Source organism: Plasmodium vivax, chromosome 8 (genome assembly GCF_000002415.2).
Source record: "Plasmodium vivax chromosome 8, whole genome shotgun sequence".
Classification (NCBI taxonomy): Eukaryota; Apicomplexa; class Aconoidasida; order Haemosporida; family Plasmodiidae; genus Plasmodium; species Plasmodium vivax.
Window position 1 is genome coordinate 457995 of NC_009913.1, and position 23840 is coordinate 481834.

At 42.5% G+C, this 23840-nt stretch overlaps 4 protein-coding genes across 4 annotated transcripts, besides 10 other annotated features; 1 reads left to right on the forward strand and 3 right to left on the reverse strand.

Annotated features, from left to right (window-relative positions):
• Positions 1–330: 330 nt before the first annotated feature.
• PVX_094700 (hypothetical protein, conserved) lies at positions 331–1908 on the reverse strand (the record flags this gene model as incomplete). The annotated part of the gene is made up of 1 exon (XM_001614357.1): positions 331–1908. One exon carries the CDS (start codon positions 1906–1908, stop codon positions 331–333), a length of 1578 nt encoding a protein of 525 aa, XP_001614407.1.
• Positions 1909–2927: 1019 nt separating this feature from the next.
• Positions 2928–2959: a microsatellite.
• A 1423-nt stretch (positions 2960–4382) lies between these two features.
• PVX_094705 (hypothetical protein, conserved) lies at positions 4383–8677 on the reverse strand (the record flags this gene model as incomplete). The annotated part of the gene is made up of 2 exons (XM_001614358.1): positions 4592–8677; positions 4383–4470 (listed from the first exon to the last, which is right to left on the reverse strand). The coding sequence occupies exons 1-2, from the start codon at positions 8032–8034 to the stop codon at positions 4383–4385; spliced, it is 3531 nt and encodes a 1176-aa protein (XP_001614408.1). The 5' UTR covers positions 8035–8677.
• Positions 6701–6736: a microsatellite.
• Positions 7040–7063: a microsatellite.
• Positions 7550–7570: a microsatellite.
• Positions 8361–8382: a microsatellite.
• A 300-nt stretch (positions 8678–8977) lies between the features above and the next one.
• Positions 8978–9141: a microsatellite.
• PVX_094710 (WD domain, G-beta repeat domain containing protein) lies at positions 9103–19336 on the reverse strand (the record flags this gene model as incomplete). The annotated part of the gene is made up of 3 exons (XM_001614359.1): positions 9103–9361; positions 9535–9660; positions 9762–19336. The coding sequence occupies 3 exons, from the start codon at positions 19334–19336 to the stop codon at positions 9265–9267; spliced, it is 9798 nt and encodes a 3265-aa protein (XP_001614409.1). The 3' UTR covers positions 9103–9264.
• Positions 14520–14548: a microsatellite.
• Positions 14606–14641: a microsatellite.
• A 480-nt stretch (positions 19337–19816) lies between the features above and the next one.
• Positions 19817–19842: a microsatellite.
• Positions 19843–20026: 184 nt separating this feature from the next.
• Positions 20027–20046: a microsatellite.
• Positions 20047–21170: 1124 nt separating this feature from the next.
• On the forward strand, positions 21171–23699 carry PVX_094715 (hypothetical protein, conserved; the record flags this gene model as incomplete). Its single annotated transcript, XM_001614360.1, has 2 exons — positions 21171–23399; positions 23598–23699. 2 exons carry the CDS (start codon positions 21171–21173, stop codon positions 23697–23699), a joined length of 2331 nt encoding a protein of 776 aa, XP_001614410.1.
• Positions 23700–23840: the final 141 nt, after the last annotated feature.

Genomic DNA, 23840 nt, shown 5'->3' on the forward strand with positions numbered 1-23840 from the left:
CCCCCACGCGAGCACCCACACATATATGTGCATATGTGTGTGTATGTGGGTGACCAACTTCGATAGCCCAGTAGATATCCAACGGATGCTCCTCCTTGCTGCTTTTTCTTGCCGATATGTCCTATACGGAGGTAGCCAGCCCCCCTTTTGGGCCTTCTCACCCAGCTGCTTTGTAACGGGTTATGCGGCCCAGGGAAGGGATGCACCACAAGCGAGGAAACGCGACCGCGGCTAGTATCTCCCATGTCAGTATCACCGCTATTAATATCCCCCATGTCAACATAGCCGCTAGCAACATCTCCTATGCCGCTCCCCCCCCGTGGAAACCGCCTAACAGGAGGTGGAGCAGTTGCTCATGTTTGCCATGGCCCGATCCGAGTGGAAGTACTTGTTGCACTCGACCTCGTTCAGCCAGTACAGCTGTCGCTGCTCCTGCTGCCGCTGCTCCTGTTGCTGCTCGTCCTCCTCCTCCGCTTCCACACTGTCCGTTATAGCTAACTTCTGCACCGCGCGGCTCCTCCTCTTCGCAGGTTCCTCAAACAGGTACTCAAAGGAATCCCTTTTCAGACAGTACGGGATTCCAATTGACTTGTTCCAAGCATTGGACACGAAAAGGATAAGATTTTCATAATCGAGCAATTCGAGCAAGGGGTAGATTCTTTTATACCCACCCAGGTTCCTATTTTCATAACGGAAGCGACTCAAAGTTAGCTTCTCCTTCAACTCTTTCTTATGCTTTACCAAAACGTCACTATATTTTTTTCTAAACTTTTGCAAATTAAGATACTCTTGAATATGAATGTGTCTGTACTTGGAATGCATGTACAGCATGTTCAGCGTGTCTCTGATGACAGCATACTTTACCTTCTCATCTACGAGGGAGCTTGTCGCGAATGAAGGGGAGTGGTTCACCTCAAGGAGCCAAGGCTTTAATTTATAATCTAGTAAAATATCAAACCCTAGCACTTCAAAACACATACTATTGGAGTAATCACTAATATGAGCTGAGTTATAATAATGCTTCAACTCAGGTTGTATAGAACAAATCGTTTTAACAATCATATGTTCAATTCGTTTCATCACTGAATCCATGGGCAACCCTTCTTCCTTCAATTTCTGTAAGAATGCCTTCCAACTTCTCTTATGTCCCATCGTTGCATCATCAGGGTTTGGCGAATTTTCAAATTTATCTGACTTCTTGTTAATGGAAAAATTTGTTAGGTGCATGTTCACCTGTTTGAGATTCTTCGATTTTGGAAGCTTATACTTTTCTATTGAAAACCGCACTAAGCCATCTTCGTGCAAAAATATCCTCAGCGGATCACAGCCTGTCACTAAGACGTACAACCGAATGTCAAACTTTAACCCATTTATTAGTAGCGGCTTATGTATATACTTTTGAATAACGCAGCTGTCGTATTTGTTTATATTATCCAAAGTTTTTGTTAAATATATGCCCTTCCCTTGACATGAATTTTTTAACTTAACTATGTATGTCTTGGACCCACTTTCCTTTTTAAAATAATTTTTAAAGTCAGATATTTCGTTGGGTAAGATCCACGTAAGGGGGAAAAAATTGTAACTTTGCGGGAAATTTTTTTTCATTTTTTTTAAATTTTTACATAACTCATCTTTCCTTGTTATTCCTTTCATTCCAATGAAATGGTTAATTTTTTGGAACTTCTTCAATTTTCTGAACCTATCGTCGGAGATAGATGTGTCTAGCCATATGACATCCCAGTCAGTAGAATCCGGATCAGCTTCAATCCATTTTTCAGATTCGTCAACCACTCTTTTGATAATTTCATACCGCGTATTTGCTAAATGGATTTTATAATAGCAGTGTTTGTTCTTTACAAAAAGTCCATCATATTTACTTTGGGCGTAGTGCGTTAGATGCGCATCCATTGTTGCTGCCCTGTTTTGCGATACTACCCCGTTAGGATGTTGCGGTCGCTCGCGTCAATCAGTTACTCGCTACTATTTGGGGTTCTTTCACGGGAGTAACAAAAGTTGCGTAAATACATCTCTTTGTATTGCTTAGAAAAAGGCTCCCTTGTCTATTTTATCATCTGCATTGAAAAGGGGGTTCCCTCGATTATGCCTGATATGTTAACTTCCGCACTAACCTGTTAGATTTTTGCTGGGCACTATCCCTTAAGAAAGCAGTCAACTAAACAGATTTTTTCCTCTCGTAAGTTCGCGCGGCGAATGAGGTTTTTCCCAGTGTTGCATACGTGTTTACGCACCGGTTTGTGCTCAAAAAACGAAAAAGAGGGGAAAACATAAAGCTAAAAGAATGAGGGGCAAAAAATGAAGAGCAAAAAATGAAGTGCAAAAACTAAAGTGCAAAAACTAAAGTGCAAAAACTAAAAAAAATTGCAACGGCGAAAAAATAAACATTAAACCTAAAAAGTTAAGGATTTACAGTCTGGGAGGCAACCTATACAAGTGCACACATCTACATGCGCATAGACAGCTCCTATAACCCCCTTTGGCATTATTTTGACAATGTACACCCTTTTAAAGTTTTGGCGCAACGCCGCAAAGCAGCTAACTTTCTACGCTTTTGCAGACGCGGTTGCCCGTTTCGAGGATACACAAATCACGCGTGGTGTGAATTGTTTCAAAAGGTTCAATTTTTTACTTTTGTGCAAACGGATGGAACGAAAAAACAGTGGCTGCTTTTCTTCGGGGAATTCTTCCCGGCGCGCTGCACAAATGTCATATGCAAAATACACTGCAGAAAAAAAAAAAGAAGTAATATATTAAAAATTATGATAAATAAGACATCACTTTTTCTGCATATTCCAAACATACACCAAATTGTATAAAAATATGTTATGCGTAAATTTATTCCTCTTCATTGTTTCAACTTTTCGGACTGTTACTGCTTCATTTTTTATATTTTTCCTTTTTAATCATTTTTCAAATTACACAAAAAAAAAAAAAAAAATGTTACAACACTTTGCATACAATTAACTGCTCATTAAAAAATTCACAAAGTATAAACAAGCAGAAACAAATAACGTAAAAAGAGAAAACTGTCTAAAAGTGTGTACATCAAATTGTGCCTATAGAATAATCCTACGCAATTTATAGGAACTTTTTTCCCATTTTGGAAATGGTGAAAATTTGATGAATATGGAAATATTTGCGTTTTCAAACAAAAGGACAGTCAACAGATTGCTGCGCGCCAACACGAACCATCACTTTGTTCCCGTGTGTGCATATGTCTTTATCTGGGTTGGAAAAAAAAAAAAAAAAAAAAAAAAAAAAATATACATACACGTATAACCATATGCGTATGTGAACATTCCACCTTGCCGTTCATATATTTTTTTTTTTTCTTTTTTTTTTTTTTTTTCCTTTTGGCTACCTTCCCACAAATTAATTCAAAACGGGTGAAGCATTCCATTTGCCCCAGTGCTGGGGGTCCCAATTTCTCAAAATAAACTGGCGTACAATAAAATACATCATTACATACTTTGCTGACATGCCGGAACGTTCACTTTTTTCGCTCAACGAATGAAGACAATGATGTTTCCTTAATTTTGCCTTTTATGCATATGTGTGCATAGGGGAGGGGGGAAAATAAAACTTGACTCAAATGAACACTGAATTTCTAGGTTCTTTTGTGATAAAGCGCGGAACAGGACGGGGGGGACTAACCAGTGAGTAAAGATTAACACAGCACAAATGGAAGTGGCATAAAGAGATACACAACTGAGCCGCTGTTAATCTCCAATTTTGCGTCGTGTGCGCAGTGCTGTTGTTACGATAAATTCCCTTTCGTTTGTTCCCCCTTTTCGGTGCGCTTGGCATGTAAGAAAAAAAAAAGACTTAAATTGTCAAAGAATTTATCCCCCACCAACGCCGTTAACGTTAAAAAATTGATGCTACAAGAGGGCGTGGCAGATTATTTAACTGGCCCAAATGACACACTTTTAACATATATATTTACGAATTGCTCAGTATTTTTATTGTAGCACTATTTCTACAAATGCGCACGTGGCTGTCACTATTTACGCATGTGTCAATGAAGCCTCTAACAAAAATAAAAAAAAATCAGGACAAAATTAACCGCATTGCATAGCTGCATTCGCTTTGCTAATTTGCAAAATGTTCCTAAAAATAGGTACACCTGTTCGGTAATTTTTTTTCCAAATTTACAACGCAACAAAAACAGACGGGCACAAATTCAGTGTAGGCAAGCAAAATTGATGACAAAAAAAAAAAAAATAATGAAATAAGGTAAAATAAAATAAAACATGCCATACCAAATGTTATTTCAAAAAAGGCGCAACAAATGATCATTCAAAAGGGGTATCGCATGAATAAGCAGAACAACGCTACAGTATGTTCCTGCTCACTGTGCTGCTTTACCCTCCGGGGCAATCCACGCTTGTGTGCTTCAACGAGTCAAAGCTAACCGTTTTGGATATGTACTCCTCCCATAAATTCGTTTCGCTGCAAAGGTGGGGAAACAGAAAAATGGAAAATTTGTCAAATGTGCCACACGCGGGAAGACAAGCGGGCAGTACAAAGGGGCGGCCCAAACCGCCGCTTAAAACGACGCGTAAACACTTACGGGAAATCGTAGGAGTAATACTCATCAACAATCTGGAATATTAAATCATCGCACACAGCCAGATAATGGTTTGGCTTTTTAACTTTTGCCCCACATAGCGTTAGGTAATTTTTCAAGGAAAAGGCAATAGAGTGTATTATTGAAAAAACGCTCACATCATGATCGGTGAAAATGTTATAAAAACAAAAGCTCAAAATTTTATCTACGCTTAAACTGTTGCGACTTCTGAATTTATACTTGAGCGTTAAAATGGTGTTCAGCGCGATGAAGTGCTGAATAAAACTCAGCACATACTTTCGAGCGCTGTAGAAAAAATCCTCGCTCGTTCTTCTCATGAGGCATTTACAAAAATTGCTCATATATCTGTGATTGAGTAGAATTAAGCTTCTTTCACTCTTTAGATAGGCACGTCTTTTCTTTTTCCTTTTCTCAATTTTCGATTTTTTGATTATCACCCGCGTGTTGCCAACTGTGCAGCACCCCATGATGTTTAATTTGACTATGTCTGTTAAGGCGCTCAAGCATTTTATAAAAACGGGTAAGGAATTATTTAAATAATATTCCTTGAACGGTTTTTCAAACGTATTTGTGATTTTAATGGGTTCATCCTCTTCACAGCTCTTCGTTTTGCCTCCATCGTTGGAAGTATCTAAGGAACTCCTCCTCATTTTGTAATACCTTTTAGAACCCGCCTTTTCCCCATAAAAAATAACATTATCCCTCTTAATGCTTCTCAACGCTTTGTCACAGCATAGCAGTAGCAGAAGAGAAATTTCATGCAATAATTTCTTACCCCTTCCACTCCTATAAATGGATAGATAGACATTGTGCAGAACTGCAACTGCCTGGGAGAAGCAGCTGCTCGTGTTCGTTGCGGGTAAGAAAAATTTGTATTTAAAAATGGGAGCTTTGCATATGCTTATAATTAGCCTTTTATATTTTCCCCACTTTGAGTCGTAACTCAACGATTTGTCAAAGAGGATAAACGTTTTTAGAAAATCTAGGCAAAACGCAAAATGAAAGGCCTTCTCTCCCGATATATACTCCGTCTTTTCGAAAAGAAGGGAAGCATACTTCCTATAATTTAGTTGCCCCTTTAGCGAAATAGTGCCCCCCTCATCAAGATAAGCACACGGGTGACGGTACCACTGATGATACTGCTCATGGTGCACCTTCCTGTGACTCCATTTCCACTTGGTCCTTTTTTTAATTCTTCTAAAAACGCTGTCCAAAAAAAAGAACTTCATCATGTTTATACTTCCCCCCTTTTTGTGGCAAAAATGAGATACTCTTAGCAGAACTTGTTTGAAAAAATAACCATTGGACGAATTTAGGAAGGCCCACTTCTCCTCATTTGGCATTAAAAATAATACAACTGTGGAATACATTTCCTCTAGCAGGGAAAGCAGCGGTTTTTCGCTTCTCCCCTTAGCTCTCTGTTTTATCCGCTCAATCGTTTTTTTCACTTCTCTCTGCTCAAATAGGGTCTCACTCCCATTTTTATTATAGCTGGCTTCATTTTCTATGCTGAAGTGATCGATTATGGATCGGCCTTTCTGACCACTCGCAAGTTTTTCCTCCATCCTGTCTACGCTTTCGAGCACGTACACTGCCTGGATGAATAAATGTTTCACAAAGAAGAAAAATTCTTTCGGAAATTCCAAGTGCCCATTTTTACTTACCTTTTTCATTAACTTCAAAATGTGTATGAAAAAAAAAATAAAGCACACACTGGCGCTGGTCTTATCTGGAATAAGAGCCAAAAGGCAGTCCAGCGTTTTAACCAAATTTTCCATTTCGACTATATTATTTCTGATGATGGTGTTTTTATCTGGGTCATTTTTATCTTTACGAAATAATTTCCCTTTTTTTACATTAACTTGCTCGTTTATATACCTTTTCAGCAGAGGCTCTTGCCCGATTGTGCTTTTAAAAAACTCATCATACTTTGTTTCTTTGGCGTCTTCGTCTACCGGTTGGTCAGTGCTAACATGACTGATATAATCCATGTGGAACAAAATTAAATTTATGATTTTGCAAAACTGACTTTGAGCATGGGTTGCTATGCGGCACGATCTGCTGATTGTTGCGGTACCGCCACGCTGATTGACCCCCTTTTCATCGCTATGCAAAGGAGAGTTCGCAACATTTAGAGACAGTAGGCACTCCTTTGCGTACGCGCGTATATCCGAGTTGGACACAAACAGGAGGTTCAAAAAGGAATCAAAATCTTTTAGCAGCTTAAAAAATAGCCATTTCTGCGTTTTCTTTTCACACTTTGTAATTAGCTGTATTAGGAAGGCAATAAACCGTTGCGCCCTTTCCGTTGTGTCATTTTTTAGGAAAAACTTCTGTAGCCAAAGAAAATCATATAGCAGTAACTCTTGGTGCCATTTCTCACACACATTTAGCAGCACAGTTATGCATTCGTGGATGATGTAAATGGTTAAGTCAAATTTGATGACCAACTGAATAACCGTTTGGTAAATTTTAAAAATTATTTCCTCCTTCGAGGGAACCACAGCCGTGTCAGAATCACCCCTACGTTGATCATTTTTTTCTTTTGCCTCTTCAAACGGGTGTTTATATACACCCGTTTTCTGTCTTTTATATAGCAACACTTTGTCATTAATCTGGCTGGCGAATGTTTCCCCATTTTGAAGATCCATGTGGGGGAGCGGAGGGCTGCCTCGCAAATGGGGAAAAATGCAGGGGCGGCTTAAAAAAGGAGACCCCTGTGCGTCATTCGTCAAAATGGTACTGCCATGATTGCCCTGATTGACGTTTTTGCTCACCCTTCTTGCGGTACTGCCTATCCCCCTGTTTCTTCCCCAAGTGGGAGTCCCCCTCTCATCAGCCAACAGTGCGATAGATAGGAGACTCACAATTTTGCTAACGGGGGGAGTGGCCACATCATCCTCGTCATCTGACGTCCCCATGATGTTGCTAAAAATCCTCGATGAGATAAAAAAATTAATATAATTCAATTTTGCAAATATTTCAATATGATTGCCTTCACCCCAAAGGTTAGCAAAAATTAAATCGTAAAAAATTCTGCACGACAAACATTCCAAGTACTCACTCACGTTATCCACCTTGTTTAGCAAAAAAAAAAACGTATTCAGGCTGATGAAATAAATATTTTGGTACATGAACGTTTGGTGGTTGTTCCTAATGACATCAAGACATGCCCCGATTAAATGGTTCAGATCTCTGCTAGTGGCACACTTCAATTCTTCACTTATACAATTCGTTAGGAAGCTCCTATAGGAGCTAGCTAAAAAATCGCTGATGTCATCCTGAGCATCATGATTTGTGTAACAATTTAACAGAGCAGTTAAATTTTTTATGTTCCTTTCGCCTTCCAATTTGGCCTCTTTATCATCCGAGCAGGGGACCCCCTCAGCCATTAAGCACGTGCTGCTCCTTTTCTTATCGTTCATATTTGCATCGTGCAGGGGTGGACACAACTTTCCTCGCGTGTTAAGCAAATGAAGAACGAAATTGTATAACAAGTTGGGGGTAACCACCCACAGTTGGGAACACGTTGTGGAGGTTAAAACGGGAAGGAGGGGAAGACGAGTAGGAAAAAACGCACATGGGAGGTTTTCTTACTGTCGTGATGCGAGTGCCTAGTTCATACGATTTTATATAAGAGAGTTTACATAACCTACCTTTTCGCTCACCATGTGGAGCAATTTGGCTAGCCGTTTTGAAATACCCCAAAAAAAAAATATTTTTTTTCGCCAGGTTTCTCTTTCCAATATGTCAGCAGAGGTACGCAGGAAAAAAGAAAAAAATGACTCACATTTAGCTCAGCATTTTGCGTGACTTTGGCGTAGGGAAATGTTGCGATGTCACAGTGCTGCTACGTTGCGAGATTGCTACAAAACTGCTGCGAGTTTGTTTTCGTTTTATGGGGCCATTTCCCAGCCATAAAGGGGGAAAAATCATGAGAAGAAAAAAAAAAAAAAAAAAAAAAATAATTAATTAAATGCAGGTTTCACTACACGATGTCACGTTCGCATCGTACTGTACACTCTTCGTCAGCACCAATGAGATGAATGCTAAGAAAAGGTGTCCCCCTCGAAAGGCACAAATTGTGGTTTTACATTTCCATCTCGCATACACGCAGAAATAAAGGGGTAACAGTTGCTCAATTGTGTGTTTTTTTTTTTTTTTTTTTTCGCGCGCCAACAGAGCAGCTACCAAAGGGTCATGCACAAATAACCACATACAACGCCTCACAACAGATAAAGCGCTTTTTACAAGTTTGCCAAATGGTCTACTGATTGACAACCCCGCCAAATTGTTTAACCAGATAAGACCATCTTTTTACGAACATTTTGTGCGCGCCTTTTCTTCATAAAGAGAGCAGCTCGAATTCGATTTTGTCTCATGCTATGGTTATGTACCGCCCGCCCCAAGCCGCGAAAGGGTCGTGGTTTCAATTTATCCATGCGAAAAAGTGTTCTTAAAAAAATGATGAACAAATGGACATGGCGCCCAGGCGTCGTTGAAATGTTCATCGCATTAATCCATTTTGGGGTATACCATATATCCCCATTTTTTGGAAAAAAAAATGAAAAGTTAAAAAAAAAAATGGCTACATCCCCACTGGGAATTAAAAACACGTTACACATATTAATCTGTACGGGTGAAATGCTATGCGCTTATTTTTCGCTAAATATTTTAATGGACCCGTCACTTGAGGCAGTTAAAAAGTGGTTTTCATAACAGACGACCTTGTTGATAGCATTTGGTGAGTGCCTAAGGGGAAAAGAGTGGTGGGCGCGGGCAGCATTCCCCATATGTGTAACGGTGATGCGATTAAAATGGGTTTTTTCCCGGTATGATAGGATGCGCCCTGGTGTACGCACCAATGTAGCGGCGCGAATGTAGAGACACTTCTGCTCATATGTGCGCAAATGCGAAGGTCCTACCTGAGCGTCTTCCCCATTTTGTTAACCGCCAAATTTAGTTGGCTACTATAAATGTCCATATCTAGTAAGGCCTTCTCGTTGTCATTCACGGATAAGTTGCAGTCCCACATTTGGATAAAGCCGTCCCTGCAGGGGGGAGAGAAGTGGACGAGTGAATAAGGGGTGAAAATGGGGTGGCAAGTAGGATGAACAGATGGAATAAACGGGGCGCTTCCGCCGCCCCTAACCTGTCCGCCGTAACCAAGCCGCTGGTTTGATACTTGGCTATACTCGTTATGTCAACCATGTGGGCATTTTTAACAATTTTCATGAACCGGTTAAACTCATTCGTGGTGCTGTCCGTCGCGTAAAGCCAAAAGCGCAGGTGAGAATCTCTGCTTCCAGACACGATTAGCGAATCATAGTTGAACAAATTATTTGCATATTCAGCTGACTCCTCCTGTAGACTTGGGGTACCTTTATTTATCATCAAATCTGAAAGGTTAAAATTGGAGAGAGAAGTGCACCAGTCGTATGAGGGGGGGTAAAAAGATACCCATCCTTTCTTCCATATTTTGACCGTCTTATCTCTGCTAGCTATTATTATATTTTTTAATATATTCGAATCCTTTGTAATATTTTTTCCATTTTTTTTCATCGGAATTTGTGTTATGTATTCGATTTTATTTGTTATTGGTATTTTGGCTAGCCACATATTGTCGTCATTTTTTCTTATGTCAAAAACTTTAATAAAGTTTTCATTTCCGCAGGCACATATGCAATACTCGGACTGGAAATTCTCTGCATCTCTTATGGGTTTTAATTTGTCCCTTGCGTCTTCCTCAGCTGCGTCTGCTTTGCCATGGCAAAGGGTGCTGGTTTGGTTTCCCCGTTCGTGGCAGCTTTGGTGGGTTGCACTGCCCATTTTTTTGTTGCCATTTTCGTGGGCCTCACTGGCAACGTTTCTGCTGCCATTTTCGTGGGTCGCACTGGCAACGTTTCTGCTGCCATTTTCGTGGATCGCACTGGTAACGTTTTCTTCTTGCCATTCCCTGGAGAGTGGGTGCTTAAGGGAGGTGTCCCATGGCTCCTGCCCAACCGCATCTTCAACTGCATTTCGCTCGATTACATTTTGCACACCTCCGTAGGTGTAATCCCCATCTGCCGCCACACCGCTAAAAGTGGAGGTGCACCCATTTTGTAGCAAAAAAGGCACATAATCTGACTTATCATTTAGAAGCGAAATCAACAAGCTACCATCATTTTTATCGCTGTAGTAATATTTCTGTAAAGACACAGGGTTCGTTCTAATGTCAAATAGGTGCACATAACTGTTGATGCCAGCGAAAAAGCAATTATTTTGAAAGGACACAATTAAGCTGTTTATAAATGTGCTCTTTTCATTTTTTAAATTCACATGGTCATAATTCCACACAGCTTTTTTACCATCCCATAGCTTTATATTATTTATTGAGCTACTCAAAATGGTTAGATCTTTACTACTTGATCCTTTAACACATAATCCACTAACCCCATATTTATGGCAATTTTTCATGCACAAAGTTTTGTACCTTTTCTGTGTAGTCCCCTTGTTCAATGGGAATTCTTCTCCCATAGTATTATCCCCATCGTAGTTCCCACTGTTGGCAAAATTTCCTTTGATTTTTTTTTCCATCATGTGGAGGCTACCGAACGATTCGCTGCTCATGCCTATGTCGTTCATTTTGTTTTTGAAGATGTTGATGCTCTCCTCGTGTATCTTTTCTATCTTTTTAAAATCTTCCCTGTTGATTCCGTATTGTAGATTGTTACTTTGGGTTCCCTCCCCCCCGTCGTTTGGTTTGCCATAACCCCCGCAGTTGGGTTCATCCCTATTTGTTCTGCTGTTCCACTGGGCAGTTGATGAGGAGTCCATTTGGAGCTTTGCCCCTTGAGCCTTATGCGAGGTGTCGTCCCCCTTCTGCACTAACACAGTGTGGTGGAGTGGTCCCTCCGTCTGGTTCGCTGGCAATTTGTTTATACCCGCCTTCTTCCCCAACTTCGTTTCGGCATCTATTGAGGTGTTTTTACTTCGCATCTGGGATTCCTCCTCCGAATTTATATTCCGCACCTCCGTGTTGTTCGCCTCCCTCGTCACGTTTGTCCCATCCAAAGAGGCATCACTCGATTTGTTTTCCTTCTCTTTGCAAGCACGTTTGACGTTAGAGACGCCACCACTAATCCTGCTATTCCCGTCGGCGCTCTTCGATTTGATGGAGCAAACCTTTGGCTGCCTTTTCTTCACTCCATCTGCACTGGAAACGTTGAGGGAGCGCACCGTTTGGCCCACCTCTGTTGTTACTTCCTGTTTGTGGTTACCCTCGATGGGGTCTCGGCTGCCATCCTCCTTGTGGGTTCCATTACCGCTCATTTGCCTTGGGGCCAAATTGAAGTCCAATTTGTTCTCTCCCCAAAGTTGATCGGTCCGCCCCGACGAGGGCAACAAATTCGCCTTGCTTTCTTCCGCGATGGGGATGCCACATGGGCTGCTATACATGCCGGTGCCAATGCCTGCCGAGCACTCTCCATTGTCGTACTTTCCTCCAATCCTGCCCTCCCCCTTTTTCGCTGTGTCGATTGATGAGCAGTCCTCACCATCAGTGCGCACGTTCGTCAATGCACTGTTTAATTCTTGGCTACCCCTTTTCATGCTAGAGGAAACATGGTCTCCTTTTTTCCCCGGAGGGTTGCAACCCCCGTGTGGAACGCGTCCCTCTAACCGCTTCGACGCTGCGAATTCATTTCTTCCTTTTGAAAAAGCGTCACTACCGATGGTTGTATTTGCAGTAGGGGGGTGTACACACAAATCGATTGGAGAGGACTTCATCTGATCACATTTGCTATTGCAAAGGGGTGATTCCCTCTGTGGTGCCTCCGCTCCTTGGTAGGGCTCTCCTCCAGATTTACCGCATAAGAAACGTTGGCTTGGGTCCGAAGTGGTGACGTCCCTCTGTGTCTTTTCTTCCTCCCCCTTCGCACCGTTCACATCGTAATGCCCCCGCGAAAAGACGTCTTGGTAGTAGTCGAGGAAATTGTCGCCATTCTGCTTACTCGCGTAAAGGTAGCAGTTGTCTATGGACTTCCTTTTCATTCTTACATTTGGCAGCGCATGATGGTTTGTCTGCTCAAGGGAGCGTTCATCTACATCTACGGCGGCTATCGCGTCCACCGCGTCCATCGCGTTTACCGATTGGTCTTCTCCCCCCCCGCTGTCACCATGCACTCTACGAATGAAGCTCCCCTTTTCGCTTTTGCCAAAAATATTGTTATCATGCAACAGGTTGAGCGCACTCAGGTTGACATTTTTTGCCCCTTCATTTGGCATCCAATTTATTTGCTCATACCCTTTGGGGAGGTGGTGTATCCCCTCTTCAGCGGGCGCCCCTCCGTTAAACTTAGCCTCAAGTCCAACCCCCTCGTGTGCGTCGCGCATTCTGTTTAAGGAGAACCCGTCCGAATATCTCTTCCCCCATTTGGTTTCAAAATTGCCATTTTTTCCATTTTCGCCACTTTCGCCATTTTTGCCACTTTCAACCAAGTTGTCACTTCTGCACAGAACAACTCTCCTCTTGTTAAACCGGCTGAGGTGCAAATTTTCGATTAGCCTACTTTTATAGCTCCTCTTTTTCAAATTTGTCAAGTTCTGGTTCACCTCAGCGGTGGGGTTGATGCCCATCGAGCTGCTGAAGGTGTTTCTCCTTCTGCCGTCCAGCAGGCCATTCGCTGCGCCGTTTCGTGGAAGGACCTTCTTAAATTGGTCAAATTTGTAGAGCGGTAAAAGGGCACTCAACCCCGCATTGTTATTCTTCAGTTGCCTCTCTGCACAAGTCAAGTGAAACCCTCCATTGGGGTGACCCTCACGTGGGTCATTTATCTGGTTCGAATAAAAAGAGACCATGGAGTGGTTATTCAAATGGGAGTTACAACCAATGGGTAGTGTTAAATTGTTGGCCACATTTGTAAGGTAAAAAAAGTTGTAAATTTTGGATATGAACAAATTTTCTGAATAGATAAATTTTTTTAAAGATTTTATTTTTCTTTCACTTTCTTTCCTTTTGTTAAAATTGAAATATAACTTCTTCAACAAATGCTTCACGACTTTCTGTAAAATGAATTCTTCCTTCTTCGTGATGATGTCCCTTTTTAGTTTTTTTAAAAGTTCATTCGATTCTTTCAGCTTGTTTTCGTAATATGCTACCTCTTCGTCCATTTTTTCATCGCGTAATAAAATTGGCGGGTTTTCTCCCCCGTCTTTGTCCTCCACAGGGGGGAAATTTTCTTTAACAGGTATGCTGTCCTTACCATCGCTTTGACAATCGCGAACGTTTTGCTCCATTTTAGCAGTGGTCACTCTGTTGCGAAGTGGTTGCTCTGTCATGGGCTGTCCGGCGCTACTCTCTCGATCTTCACCTTCATTAGTAGTGCGATTTATTTGCGCGGATTTGTCTTCTACCCCTATGGGTGTGCTTCTCCTGGGGGAACCGTCCTGCTCACGATCCCCTTCTTCATCTTCATTTTTCCTCTTCACATACAGGGCCTGCAGAATTTTCCTAACCTGTCTGTTCATACTTTTTTCCTTGTCCAATTTTGCCTTAATGGAGCTGAGCTTCTTTTTCTTTTTCAAAAACTCCCTCAAGTAGTTTTTAATTTTCGCATCATTTTTGAAGCTGCTCTGAAATTTGGACTCGCTCTTATTGAACATATAAAATGAGTGGGAGGGAAAAAGGTTATTTTCTGGGTTACACACAGAGGGACTCGAATTTAGGTACAGCGATTTGACCCCATCGGAGAGGATGGTGCTTAGGGGCGAGGCATTATAGTCGTCGTTCTGGAGAGACGTGGCATCCTCCCTGTGCTGGTCACCACCACCGTTGTTACCATCATCAGGGTGATCATAATGGTGCACATCGCCATCGCGTAACGGAGTGGAGATGCGCATCCCGTCCGACGTGACCTTCTTAACCCGTGTGGAGACACCGTCAAATTTGTTTCGTTTGATGATCCCCTCAGGTGGCCGATTTTCTTGGCCCTTCTTTCTGTCACCCCGTCTGGCATTGCCACTTGGCCCTTTTTTTTTTAACTTTTTTAATTCCTCATTTAGTTCTTGATTCCTTTTGAGCAATTTTGAATATGCCTGCTTGCTTATTTCTTCCTTTTTTTTAAGTTTATTAATGTAATGTTCTTCTCGTTCATGCAACTTGGTAATTATATTTTCTTTTTTGCGAATAATGTTGGTATGCTTCCTCTGTTCTTCCTTCAACAAAGTGCTCGTTTTTAAAAAGTTACTCTTCATTTTCAAAATGTCTACCTTTAAGTGCTTAATTTGTTGCTCATTGTCGTTTAATTTTTTTTGAATCTTCTGCTTTTCATTTGTTATTCTTTGGATTTCTCCCTTCATGTTTTCTATCTTCTTGCAATTCTTATCATTCTGACTGCTGACCTGCAAATAGTGCAGCTTCTTTTTCAGACTCATTATGCTGTTCGTGAGGAGTTCATTTTTCGCGTTGTATTCTTCTTTCTCCCTGTTCACTCTTTTAATTTTGCATATGTCTTCTTTGATAATTTTTTGCAGCTTATTCAGTTTGTTCTTCAGAAATTTGGGGGACACATTGCCGCTGCTGCGGCCACTTCGGTCATCGCTGCTGGAGGGGCTGCTCTCGCATGTGTCATCCTCGGAGTGCTCCTCCACGGTTATCTTCTCGTCCTCCTCATCGCTTGTGTGCCATTTCGGGTTGACCTCCCCCCCTGCGCAATTCACAAAGTGGAGGTCATCCATTTTGCCACTTCCCACGAAATGGTCATACGGGTGTGAAATATCCGTTACTTCCATTTGGACTTGCTTTTTTTTCCTTTCATCTGGCACACCTCTGGGGGTTCCCTTTTCCCCATTTGTGGGTCCCCCCCTCCTGCCGTTACTGCCCATAGGGATCTCCCCCACTTCAGCGGTGTCATCAAATAGGCCCAAATCAACGTTGTTACTTGAGTATATAAAATTTGAAGACGCGCTGTCATTATTCTCGTAAAGTAGCATTTTTCTCCTCCTCCTACTTCTCACTTTTCTGTGCCTTCCTGCGCTTACCAAGCAGCTGTTCAACTGTGGGTTGTCAATCAGGCTGATCTCCTTTTTGTGATGATTCAAATTTTGGTGAAGCAGATCCATTAGCCGGGTCTGTTCATGACACCCGCCTGTCCCATAAGCACAAAATGAGTTAAGCCCCTTCGCACTGACTTCCGTATCCGTGAGGTTCTTCTTTCTTGCAAAGTGTTTTAACATTTTCCTTTTCATTTCTCTCTCGAATTCTACATCGCTAAAGTGGTCGCAGTTCGGCGGATAGAAATTGTCGTCCTGAGGCGGACTGTGGGGCAGTTTTTTCCTTCCATCTGGGCGGTTCTGCCGATTGGGGGGTCCCGCCTTTGCACCCCCTACGACAGCTCCAACATCTCTACCACGTATACCACTTCTTTCACTTCTTTCACTCCTTCCACTTCTTCCCCCCTTTGGCGCTTTTTTCTTCTTCCTCTTCCCCCCGCCGTACCTCCCCTCCGAGCTGAGCTTTGCACACCGTTTCATCCTCTTCACCATTTTCTTCAATTCGTCAATTTTCTTTTCGTACGCCTTATTCTTTTCAAAAATTGAAATGTACTTTTTGTTTAGGTCCCTCAGCTTCCTCTCATTATACCGGTTCAGCTCAAACTGCCTGAACAAGTTTTCTACGCACCTTTTATCTTCCTCTAAATTCACGAATAGGTATTTTTCCTCTAGCGTGTTGAAATCAGAGTCGCAAGCATCTTCCCTATCTTCGACCAAATTTTTTGTCTGGCACGTGGTACATAGGCTGTTGTTTCCATTGAGGGTGTCCCCTTTTGGTGCATCTTTCTTTGGAGGTTCCATCACATTTGGTGAGAGTTCCCCGGGGGGGTCTTTTGGCACACTGGTTAGATGGTCCCCCTCATTGGCGTTATCTGCCCACCACATCACACTTTCTTGAAAAATGCTTCGATTATCATGCGTTGCTCTGTTCATGTGCACCGTCTGGTCATCCCTCTTTTGCAGGGAGGGCCTCTCAACGCAGTGGCAGGTTTCACACGTGTCCACTTCGTACGAACCACCACTTACTACTACGTTCATGTCGTGTTCCTTTTTGCTGTTCTTCTCGACTATGTGTTCGTTGCTACTCTGTTTCAATCCGCAGGAGTGACACGATTTTGCATCTCCCATGGGGGTGCCTTTCATTGTGAGGGGGGCCATACCGCTTGAGCAAAGGCCATCATGGGTTGACTTGCCCGGTTCGGAAAATTTGCTGTTCACATTTGCGGCGTCTTCTTTATCTAGGTTGCCCCTTTTTTGAAAAAAGGAATCTACGCTCATGGTGAAATGGGGCCTGCTGGGAGGACCGCCACATGGAGGAGCACCACTTGGAGGGGCACTACTTAGAGCACCGCCACTCGGAGGGACGTCCGGCACGACCGTCCGGTTCTTGCAAACTGGGGCAGAAGTAATATGGATAGCGTTATCTCCAGCTCTATCGCCACTATGCACGATGGCACTCGCACCTCCTGGAACCGATTGCCCATCATTGGAGGGAAACTCCCCACCTATGCAGGGTTCCCCCCCCTGGGTGATGCACCCCTTTTGGTTGAGCAGACCTACAGAGCAACTTCTAACACTTTCGACCACGTTAGAGCGAAGTGAACCATCAGTAGGCGCATAGTTGGGCCTCTTCAACAATCCCATATAGTAAAATATCAAGCAAATTAATTTCTTCCTCTTCACCTTTAAGCCTTTCACCTTTTGCAGTAACAGCTTATTTTGGCTAGTTAATTCCTTAACCCTCGTAAAATCCCCCTCAGATGATTTATCTTTACATTCAATTTTGTATTTTTTCAACTCTAAATTTAGGTTAAACAGTTGCTTCCTCAAATCGTTAATAACTACACTGTTAATGTCATAGTTGATGACTGGGGTGTTTTTAATCTTCTTAGTCCTTGCGGCATATTTGATGGTGCTCAAGGATTCATAAAAGTCTACGGGGTCTATACTGATGCATGCAATCATAACTGTTTTGCTGTTTCCTCCAAGGGAGTCTTGAAGGATTCTGGTCAGCTTGGAATTCCTATACGGAACGTGTTGACTCTTTTTATTACTAGACAAGCTGTAAATGACGTTGCTTAGGGAGAGCAGTCCGTAGTTAATGCTGATTGCTTCTTTCAGCCTGTGTCCCTTCGTTTCGGTTCTTTTGGCTCTTTCACTCCCAGCCAAATCGACAAAATGGAATTTCGAGCAGATCACATCTGCTTTGTTTGTGTGTTCCAGTCCATCCCCGTTATGATTACCCTCTTTTGCAAAATTGAGATCTTTCTTCCCTTCGTCAGCATTTGTGTGTGCAGCAGCATTGCTGGTAGCTCCCTCTTCCGCTACATCACTACCATTTACGCTGCGTCTTTTTTGCTCTTCCCCCAATTGGTTAACTGCGCCCTGTTCGTTTCTGCAGTTTGGATTCCCCTCGGGGGGGTTTCCCTTGTTTTTCTCACTTTCTGCCGCTTGCTTCTTTCTCTGAATGAGGTTAACGGTGAAGATTGCGTGAGACCTGCTCGATTTATCATTCATGAAGGTTCTCTCTGTGGTCCTAAATAGATTGCCCTTATGCAGGATGGTGAAAACATCTTGAACAGTTTGTACCTTTTCATTTTTAATTCCCATAAGGATGATTTCCTTTTTGTTGATATCCTCCCTTATGGATATATTTTTATTAATTTTTTTTTTTTTTTTATTTTTTTTCCCATTTTTAAGGCTAACTTTATCGTGATAATCTTCTTCCTTAAAATCTATCAAATCGATAATTTCTTCGTTGTATATTTCGATATACGTACATGACACATCAAAATCGATTTTCCTTTTTTTCCTCTCAATTGTCTTAAACATATCATTTAAAAATCGAGGCAAAATACCAACACTTTGGGAAAACTCGTTCATGTAGTCGAATCCCATGGTGAAGGTTTTTCCTGACCCTGTCTGTCCATACGCAAAAATGGTACAGTTATAACCTTCAAACAAATTATTTAAAAAGGTATCCGACAGGTATGAGTAAACTTCTACCTGCTTCGTTTCTTCAGAAAAGATTTTATCAAATGAAAAATTCTGGTTATGTACGTAGAGGCAATTTTTCTTATATTTAATATTTTTCCCATCTTCATAATTTACCCCCCTTCCGGTGGTATCATTTTCGTTTAGCTTGCTCACTTTTTCCAATTTGTTCGTTTTAATTCTCGGCTTTATCCTTACAATCACTTGGCAGTTCTGTCGCTCACTCCCTCTGTTGTTGTTAGAGGTTTGCCCATTATGGTAACCATTCAATGGGTCGATCTGTTCTCTTTCCTCCTCATCGTAGGAGCTCAAATTATTGCTCTCCACCGATTCGCCAAACGCATCTTCGCATGAAAAAACGTCCTCCCTTTCGTACGCATATTCGTACTTGTTCATTTCTGCCACGTTTTTCTGGTCAAACTTTAGGGAACTGTTCGGATGATTTCTTTTGTTAAAAATTAGCTTATTAGTTTTGCTTTCTCCCGTTTGTTCCTTCTCTAAATGGTCGTCTTGCCGTTCATTCGATGCCAGTAAATGGTCCCCCTTTGGGTTGATGCCCACTGGGTTGCCAACGCAATTATGCGAGTCTAACTCTGCGTGTGTCTCTCCTTCCGCCTCTGCGTTATTTCCTCCTGTCCAGTTGCTCTGGGCATTTTTCTCAACTGCAGTTTTGACCCCTGCTGCAGCGAGGTCGTCCATCTGAGGGCTGTACGAAGGTTCGCCTGCTCTGCTACGCGCGTATGGTCACTGTTGTGCTGATATCTTCGCATATCCACCACATAACTGCGCGTGCATTGGTGTCAAAGTGCGCACGGGTTGTCACCATACTAACCTTTTGACTGCGGCACTGGGCGTATGCCTGGCGCCTAAAATGGGGACTATCGATGGGGTGGTTCCTTACCCCTCCAGGTGCTACGCAGGTGCTACGCCGATGCTGCGCTAATGCTACGCTACATGCGCGTGATTTCTTTTCCACTTTTCGGATGGCTTACACAAACCCGCATGTGTGGATCCCACTATGTGCGCGGCTGGAGCATTCACGTGGAGGCCAAACGGGAAGGAAAAAATCTAGATCAACGCCAAACGTTTGACGCACAAATGGGTTCTCAAATAAACAGAATAAGCAGTCGACAAATCCAATAATGAATGTTTTCCAATGCAAATTTCTTCTTAACAATTTACACTTTTTTTAAAGCGCTCACGTGTAATAACACCTGGATGGGTGGGATATTAAAATGGCAGTGGCAGTGGCAGTGGCAGTGGCTTTTTTTTTTTTTTTTTTTTTGGGCCCAGGTTGAGCATCCAGATGGGGGGCGCAGCAAAGGTATGTCTTGCGCTATGTGGACGGTATGCGCATGGTGAACGTGGCGAAACTGCCCCCTTGCGTGAACTACACCGGTAGGCACTTAAGCAGGGAAATCACGGCGAAATTTGTAAGCGAAAATTGCACCCGCAAAAGGAACAATCTCTTTCACTGCTGGGAGTAGAAAAAAAGGGCATACTATTTATAACATTATGTTGAAAAAAAAAAAGGGAGAAATTATACACAAAAGAGATACGCAAAAATGTGTGCTCGGGAAAATGCAAAGCTGTTCTGGCTTGGAAATTTTATTTGTGAAAATAGTTGTAGCTACAGCACTGGGTTCTTCCGCTTTGCTTGAAAAAGGGGGGGAAGAGCGGCGTGGAAAAGTGGCATAAAGTGGAGATGTCACAAAAAAAAAAAAAAAAAAAAGCAGAAGTGGTGCACAAAATGAGAAGCAAAAATGCCACACAGGAATTTCTAAAAAATCAAACTATCACTCACACGGGTGCTTTTTCCATTCCTCACTTTTTCGATTTTCCAGATTTTCTTTTTTTTCAACATTTTTTCTCACCCAAAGGGGCGTTGCGAACAGGTGCCAAAACAATCCAGTTGCACAGCGGGAACGACAAGCCAAAGAGGGTCAGGGGGGAGGAAAAACAATACCGCCATTTTTCCACGCACCTGAAAAGGCGACATACGCCACGTGGTTAGCAGCTAAATGAGTTCACCCCTCCTTTGGTTCAAGCAAATGATGCGCACCTCAAAACAAATTTTCTTGTTCCAAAAAGTGGCCTAAAAACTTCCCGCTGCTCCGTCGGTGGAATGTATACGTTGCTTCCATTCTTTTGTTCCAGTTCTTATAGGATAGTTATTGGCTTCATTTCGCTCCACCGTTCTCTGCAGTGGAGGAAGTAGAAAACTGTGGCCTTTCCACATTGGCCTTTTCCCAAATGGGGAGTCACCTCGAGTGAAGGCTGCTCTGCAGAAACAGCGCATTGGGCTCTGCTAAGTGGTCATTAGTTTTTTTTTTTTTTTTTTTTACCAAGTGGATAGTGTACCCCCCTTTTACGTTAACTTCGAACAGTTGAGGGATGCAAATTTGTGTATATGCACAACTGCAAAAGGGAAGGTGTGGCCCAAAAGAAGCCGCTGCGCAGTTGTCATCTCTGCGTGGCCGTCGTCGAACCATCTTGCGCAGATGATTCTAACGTGAACCCCCCGTTTTGGCATATGAAAGACATTTTGATGAAGTTCATCCTGGCGAAAGGTCCTCACGCCAAGCGTTCCTACGAGAGGAGGAGCGGCGTGATAGGGGGCGGTATGATGAGGAGCAGCGCAATAGCAAATGGCGCAATAGCCAACGGCGCAATAGCAAATGGCGCAATAGCCAACGGCGCAATAGCTTGCGGAGGGAGCCCCCCCCCGCGAGCCAACCCCGCGTGCAAACGGATGCACAGCCACGCAGAGGCCCCCCCGCGCGGCGAAGACAACTCCAGCTCCATAATCAACTACAAAATGGTGCTGGGCTTGAAAAGGGTAGAAATAAACAACCTGTCGTCCATGTGCAGGGACTTCCACAACATCTTCCGAATTGACAAGCAGCAGTTGGTAAAATACACAAATGATATTCTACCCTTTGTGAGGTACCTGAGGACAAGTGAAATCGTCATGATTTTACACCACTACGCTTTTATATGCTACCACAATGTGCACTTCTACGACAGTGTGTGGAGCCAAGCGATCAACAGGCTGCATGATATTGACTGTAAGGAGCTGGCCCTTATAGTATACAGCATGGGGAAGATAAAGTACACGAATAAAGATATGCTTTCCTTTTTCGAAAAGGAAATAAAAAAGTGGGCGACCAAATTTACAGGCAGGGACTGTTCCCTAATATTGAAAGGGTTGAAATGTTTAAATTATAATAATGAAGAAATTTACTCACTTATTTATAACCGCATTTTAGCCATCGCGGACCGTCTGAACATCCTAGACATTTGCATCATTTTGAATACACACAGTAAAAGTAAGAATGTCAATTTGAATTTGTTCGAAACGCTGCTGGACAAATCGCTGACCTTCTATTCGGTCCTAAATGAGCAGTGCATCGGGTCTCTACTGTGGAGTGTCAGCCATGCGAATATTAAGGCGGAGAAATACTTTGCCTTGTTGGGTTTGAGGTTGCGCATGCTCATGCACGAGAAGTTCGTGAAGGAAGGAAAACTGCCGCAGAAGGATCCCTTTGAGGATGATATCCCTCGGGGGGGGAAAAACTCCAGGGAAGATAAACCAGCAAGTGAATCGAAAAATGAATGCCCTCCAAAGGGGGACCCCCAACTGGGTGGCACACCCGCATCAGATGACCTACATTGTGAGGATAGCCAAACCAGCAGAAATGGATGCATAGACGATTTCAATTATGACCTTTTCGAAAGTAACAACGGGTCGGATACCGCAAATGAATCAAGCGATCTGTCAGACCATATGGACAATTGGAACTTCCGACTGAGTTCCCATACCCTGTGTAAATATGAAAATGTCATTCCCTCCATTATCTACTCCTATGGGAAGCAAAAAACTTATATGAAGCACAATATTTACGTGGACCGAACGTTATATAATCACATCCTTAACAGCTACAGCGTTGAACAGAGCATTAACAGCAGTCCGCAGGAAAGTGTGTACCTGTTCGATTTGTCGAGAAAAATTTTAAAAGATAAACACATTTTTGCTAATTCGGATGGTCAGAAAAAAAATAAATTAAGAAAATATCATATTAAAAAATATTATCAAGATATAATTTACATAGTAAATAATTACCTGCCTTTTTTCCTAAGCAACATACACTACAATGATTTAAAAAATGTCCTTTTTGGGATTGCCAAAATTGAAATGCCCGTGAACAAAAAACTGCTCAACGATATATTTGAATTAATTGCTCGGTATGTAAAATCTAATTTGTATAAAAATTATGAACTTATCAATCTAGCGAGATCCTTATCTCTGTTGCCTCATGTGAAGGCAGACTTATGGCATTGCATCATCGATTGTTACAAAAATAATTTCATCGAAAATACCAGTGTGAAGAATAACTGCTACATGTTTTATATTTTCTCCTTCGTTTCGAAGGGTTTGGCGAGCACAAAATTTCAGGACTTCCTAATTCTTTATATACGTGAAAAAGCTGCTCACCTGAGCAAAGAGGACGTCATACACATCATTAAAGGGTTAATTAATCTCAATTATTATCATCAAGAGTTGGTAAAAAATGTAACTAATTATGTGATAAAAAATTACGAGTCTTTTAACCTCATCGACATTGTGTACATTTTAAAGTACTTCACGGCCATGCACCTGCGGAACGAAACTATTTTTTCCCTGTTTTCGCTCACAATTAAGAAAAACAACACCCGCTGTAATTATGCGCTCATTTCGACCATTGCCGCTTTCTACTTGGAGGTTCGTTCGGCTACCGAAGGGGGCGCAGGCGGGGGGAAACAGCGCACGTTTGTTCCTGTCCCGGTGATGGCGTGATGGCACAGCTGCCTGACGGCGTGATCGCCTACCCACTTGTGCGCCTTTTTCCCACCGCCCCCTTTTTAACCCCGCATATATTGTGGCACCCACTTCACCCCTTCCCGTCGCTCCCCCCCTCAGATGGACATAACCCCCAAGGCAATTGAAGATATCCTACTGCAGGAGAAGATGAGCAGGCAAAAAAATTTCACCACGGAGGAGATTCACTGTGATGAGGAATAAAAAAAAAAGGGAAAAAAAGGAAAAAAAAGGGTGTCACAATTGGGGGACCCCCCCAATCCGGGTGGACGCATTTGCCTTCTTTGCTGCAACATGTGTTTTTCCACCACACCGCGCACCACACGCGCAAGTGATGCACATGTA